Consider the following 6,000-nt stretch of genomic DNA (forward strand, 5'->3'; position numbering starts at 1 on the left):
TGATAGCAAGTAAACACAGACGTAAACACTGCAGGGCTTTGCTAATGTTTCATGCAGTCATCAGGTTTGTTAGAGCTCGCAGACGGAAGCGTGACGTGTTCACGTGAGGAAGGTTACAGCCTCCTCATCGCTCCACACAGATCAACTTCTGCACCTCACACAAGCCTAAACACGTTTCTGCGATGTTGCGAGATGTTCTCTAGTTTTCCGCTCCCCTGCTGAAACTTAAACATGCTGTTCTCTTGTTGCCATCAGATGCTAAAACCAGCATAAGAGATTATCACGGGAAGACGGCCGTTCACTACTGGAGCGGCTGCACCGACGTCTTCAGCAAACCGGACTCTCAGTCAGGTGAGTGAATTCGTTTAATCATTTTCCCAAATTCATCTAATTTTCTAACAGCTTTTCTACTGTATTATTAAGAATTGGTTATTATTTAATAATAATAATTCTGCGCTTCAGATAATATTGAAGCATGTTGTGTGGTGCAAGATGAGAGTAAAAGGATAAAAATGTTCCTTTCTGATGTTTTGCAACTAAATATAGTCTAGCTGCTGTATCGAATAAATCTGAAGTTCTGTCATTGGACCCTGGTTGACTGACAACATTGTTAACATTAAATCAAATGAGACAAACCAAACTGAAACAGATCTTTAAGGATTCATCATATATCTGTAAAAACAGATCTGATTCAGACATGTTTACGGTCTCTTCCTGACCTGGACTTTGGTTGAGTCACAGCAGGGCCGCCTCCCTCCGGGTCAGTCAGGATGTTCCTCTGTTTTCAGGTGGGAGGTTTCATCGGGGAAGACAGACGCAGCGTTACGCTCTTCCTTCTTTACTGCTGTCTCGCTCTCGCAGTCAGGGACAGCTCAACCTGGAGTTCGGGACGGTGCCTCAGTCTGCGTCTCATGACGTGTTGGACCTCCAAGTATGACTTTTACGTTCCTGCCGGAAACCTTATGAAACATTGCCACCCGCACCTACCGCCTCCCAGGACGGCAGCAGACTCACGCCTCGTTCTTCTCTGGCGTCACGAGACCAGCGACCGTCACCACAGCCTGCGCCGGGCCCGACGCGCGTGGCCCAGCAGTCGATAAGACCTGAGTAAAAATGGAACCGTGACCGCGAGCGTTCCCCGACCTTAATGAGGCGGTTTTCACTGGCTGAACTCCAGATTTCAGTGGAAGTGATGGACTGGTCCTCACTCTGCGTAAAAATGTATTCAAACGTTTATCTGAAGTTAATGAGTGAAGATCTCAGGCTGCTGAAGCCTCAGAGGAACTCAGTCTGTTTTCACCTCGTTTCTTAGTTCAGTCACAAACCAAACACTCGAAACCAAAGAACTGATTTGCTGATATAAAGTGTGATCCAGCAGCACTGCATCGCCCCCAACACAAACAGGTTAACGTCTTTCTTACGAGAATATAGAGGTGGACACACACACACACACACGCACACACACACACACACTTTTCAACCATCCTGACCCTTCATGTTAAACACTTAAATACCTCATACACATTTATTTTATCTTATACTTATACCCACCTGGTACTTCATTTATTTTCTGACCTGTATTATAGTGTATTATATTGTTTGCTAGTACTTTCTCCTGTGTGCACTGACGTAAAGGCGAGCTGCTGTAACAAAGAGTTTCCCTTCGGGGATCAATAAAGTATTTCTGATCTGATTCTGAAACAGCTTGTGTTTAGGAGACGAGGAGGAACGGCAGCTTTTCACAGAGAGCTGAATTCAACCCTAATCCATGTCTATACAAACAATATATTACATATTATATACCAATTCAATAATTCGGCTCTCGATTATAATAATGAATGCACATGAATTACTAATTTGTGCTCTCGATTTAATATCGAGAGCACAAATTATTATGCAAAGTAATAAGCAATACAGAATTATAAAATTACCTGTAATTGTATTTTGTTGATGTCTAATTAATGTAACTTTTCGCTGAGGGAATGAATTATAGGGCTGCAACTAATTACTGTTTCCATTGTAGATTTATCTGTGGATTATATTTTCTATTTATTGACTCACTGTTGAGCCAATAAAACGTCAAGAAATTGTTTTAAAAAAACCTGTGAATTTCTTCTTCTCTCCTTCTTCTTTGTGTTTAATGTTATATAATATTTGGTGATGTTTTATTCCACAATAATGTATAGATTTTATAAACACTACAAATCTCAATCAGCTCAACTGTTATGGTTAATCTGCTTTTGTAAATTTAGTTTTACATTTAAATGACAAACGGTTCAAGTCAAAGTAAACTTTGTAAGGACCACTAGTGCAAAAATGTTCATATTCTCTCATCACTTTGTAATAAATGGCAGCAGCGAGTGCTGTACATGAGTTTTCCACTAACCTGGCCAGCTTTGGGGCCTTTCGCTCATTTGAACTGCATCAAATGAAATATGAGCTGTTTACATCATCTCCAGAAAACTGTGGTTTGCAAATTAGAAAGTTCTGACATTAAAAAGTAAATTCAGTTGCCTGTTTTTTATTTTTCCTGTGAGCTAAACACTAAAAGCCGAAGACTGATAGTATTTCCGGTGTGTTTGACGCAGGGTTTATTATAAAGCGGGTCATTTTATAATGCAGATGTTTTTTTATTGCCTCCTGATGTTCGGACTTTCAACTGCGGAGAAAAAAAATGAAAAAGGACATTTTAAAAAATCTGCTGGTCGTCTCCATTAAGAATTAGTCGTAAATGTTTGACACAGTGAAACACGTTTCACCCTCCCGCTCTCTTTCACACTCTCATAAATGTCTTCATTAACTTCCACTCCATTGGCCGGCTCGGAGCATAAAGCTCATTATCTGCCCTAATAAGGCCGACCAGCACCATTTGTGTAAATGATAAGCAGGAAATGAGCGGATTGGTGGGAGGACACACTTAACACTAATAACAAACGCTCACTCCAGTTAATGTGGAAATTAGCAAAGCACTGCGGCTATCACAGACTGTGCTGCAGTCCATGTGTGACTAAAGGCCATTGAGCATACACAACGCTGTGAGCTAATGGGAACATACAGAAACTCAAATGCATCATCCGTAAAAAGAGATCCAGAGCTTTCAGGTTTTCAAAGTCTGTCACTGTGCCCCCCGCCTTGTCCCCCGCAGTTTAAAACAGTTTGACTTTCTTGCCTCTGTGTCCACAGGGTTTCAACACACAGTAAACATCTGTATGTGGTTGTGTAGAGAGAGTCAGTGTTCCAGGAATATATGAACCATGTTGGTGAGACATCGTGAACCTTAAAAATGTCAAACAAAATGTTCATATTGCTCCATAAATATTCCTGTTTTTTGTCACTCCTGGTATTCTTTGCCCGACTTCTGTTTGGGGGATAATCACGCTCTCTTTTCGGAAGTTTTGGAACTATAGTTCCCATAATGCTTTGTGGGATGTAAACAGGAAGTAGAATGTTAGCTGTGAGCCTGTTTCAGCCTGTATGTGTTCACATGCAGTCAAACTGTCCCATCAGAGCAGCCGAACCAGCAGTCAGCAGCTCCTGTCTGCAGTGGACCCGTGGACGGACAGACAGCTGTCTCTGGATCACTGTGAGACTGAAGGAAACTTAGAAACAGCAGGATTCTCAGGCAGGTTCTGCAGCTGGAAGGAGCGTCTTTGTTTTAGTGGAGTTATGAATGTTCATGGGTGATGGGCATCAGAGATAATGATATCTGCGGGAAGTGTAAGTCACAATGAATGTAAAAATGTGTGTGTGTCTTTGTGTTCAGATTAAGTTATGACTCCAAGAAGGAGTGTGACGTTTGTTCAATTCACCTCCCACAGTCTCTCTGCCTCACGTCTCTCCCTCCGCAGGGACGTTAAATGTCACAACTGATGCTGTATCTTTGGTTTTAGTGAGTGGTCCAATAGATTTAGGCCTTTCATTAGCTCTTCAAAGGCAGCTGGGGAAAAAACCTGTAAAATATATGAAAGCGACAGTTAGGAAGAGCTCTGTCCAAGACTTGTTTTGACAAAGATCTTCATTAAATTGATTTCATTTATCAGCTTTGTCTTTTTGAGATGCGTCCTTCAGGGGATCCCTTTTTACCCTTTGACCTCTGGGTCTCTGTAACTAGCGATGCTAACTAGTTTGTGCTAACTGACACAAAGCAGTCCAGGTCAGAGAAAGTCAGCCACTTCCAGGTTTCTAAGTAAAATCTTTATACTGAATGAAGAAGTGTTCATTTGTATTTATCTAATAAATATCAGCCAGTATTGAAAACGTTCCTCCCTGTAAGAAAAGCTGACTCCGCTCTCTGTTCATCTGATATTGCAGTGCGATGTAATCTGACACACACAGTGAGCAACAGGAGGAGGTCCTGGGAGATCACAGCCCTCCATCATCCTGGTTTCTGTCAGATTAACAGTGGAAACTGTCGCACAGATCGTGGTGAGGAGCTGAGGATTCGTCTGTCTGGCTGAACGTTATCTCCTCAGAGTCCTTATCGTCCCAACAGCTGCGTCCTTAAAGGAGCGCTTGTTGTCTTACAGTGAGAAAGATCGCACCAGGCTGGATATCGGTTTTATCTCTGTGTGTTCGGTATAGAGATAGGGCTGAGATGTGTTTAGCCTAGCTTAGCATAAAGACTGTTAGCCTAGCTCTGTCAGAAGTGAAATAATAAACCTTCCAACGGCTCTGAAGCTGTCTGCTCGTTCATGTTGTATTTTCTGTATTTAACTTGCAGAAAGAGACATTGACGCGTTGTGGTTTTAGGACCGGTTCATGTGTGAGATGTCCGGCTGCACGGAGCTTTTCTTGGTTGAGCTTTGTTTTTATTTTTGTCTCCCAGTCGGGATGCTCAGTGTGTCCTGCAGTCCTCGTCGGGCGTAGGCGGCCATTTCATTGAAGAAAAAGAAAAAGGGAAGATCAGAAAATATATGTACCGCTTCTGGAGCTTCATTATCGCGAGTGTAGCATGAGTCCAGCGACCAGGTGTGCTGGATTTACACAACCTGACGGTATGAATCGCATTCAACCCCGTTCATTACCTGAGTCCCAAATAAAGCTTCAGTTTTCCATCGTACTCGTTTCACTCACTCTGTCTTTGCCTTTTTTAAACAAGACATGCAGCTGATTAAATATTTAACAATAATAGTTCAAATGTCAACAAGCCAAGTCCGACCCGTGTTATGAATTCAGGTCACATGACATTAGGACGTTTTCACTTTAATCTGTCCTCTTCCTTTCCTCTTGTGTAGAGGATTAATGCACCTGAGCTGCTCCGCGGTGTCATCATTTTACAGCAAAACTATCCGTTCTGTCAAATTGGATGTAAAAGATAACACAACCTCGTATTTACATCCAAAACATGACGTATGTCCACAGACACGAGTCCAAAATCCAAATCTCCCTGCGTACAGAGTGACGGCGTGGAGGAGACGGGGACAGATGGACTGAACGTAATCACTGCATTTATTTGAGGGAATATGAGGCCATCATTTAGTAATTCAAGGTCACAGATTATTATAATTATTATTAAATATTATAATTTGACAGAACAAATTACTAAATTGAGGAAACAGGTATGCTGAGCCCACAAATGAGTCACTTAAGGGTATTATTTGTAATTTGAGGGCACCGGAAAAACTGACAGAAATCTTTGTATGAATTCAAAATCATTTATTGTGCGGTTTTATCAGTACTTTCTGTTTCATGTCTCTCTATTATCTTTATGTAACCTTAAACCTTTTATGTGCACATCACCAACAGCCAGTGTCTCTGCCAGGGATTAACAAACTATCTCTGGTTTCACTTCTCCAATGTAGGATTTGCTGCTTTCAAGCGTCTGCGGTTAGTTCGTGTGTCTGTAATGACAGCGGGACAGTCGAGCGTCTGCGGTTAGTTCGTGTGTCTGTAATGACAGCGGGACAGTCGAGCGTCTGCGGTTAGTTCGTGTGTCTGTAATGACAGCGGGACAGTCGAGTTAGTTCTAGATATTTTTGTTTGTTTTCTTCCTGCATGACG

At 42.0% G+C, this 6,000-nt stretch overlaps 1 protein-coding gene across 6 annotated transcripts in view; it reads left to right on the forward strand.

Moving 5' to 3' along the window:
- The window catches only part of LOC122874409 (ankyrin repeat domain-containing protein SOWAHC), a 71,411-nt gene extending 68,901 nt beyond the window's left edge, over positions 1-2,510 (forward strand). For 4 of the 6 annotated variants that reach the window (XM_044192240.1, XM_044192243.1, XM_044192239.1 and 1 more), the window contains 2 exons: positions 256-351; positions 789-2,510. In XM_044192240.1, coding sequence (XP_044048175.1) covers positions 256-351; positions 789-937 — 245 coding nt within the window. In that variant the 3' untranslated portion in view covers positions 938-2,510. Of the gene's footprint in view, positions 1-255; positions 352-788 lie in introns of those variants that run through there. The other 2 variants (XR_006377604.1, XR_006377603.1) reach the window with 2 other exon arrangements.
- Positions 2,511-6,000: the final 3,490 nt, after the last annotated feature.

The sequence above is a fragment of the Siniperca chuatsi genome, linkage group LG4 (assembly GCF_020085105.1).
Source record: "Siniperca chuatsi isolate FFG_IHB_CAS linkage group LG4, ASM2008510v1, whole genome shotgun sequence".
In the NCBI taxonomy this organism is placed as follows: Eukaryota; Metazoa; Chordata; class Actinopteri; order Centrarchiformes; family Sinipercidae; genus Siniperca; species Siniperca chuatsi.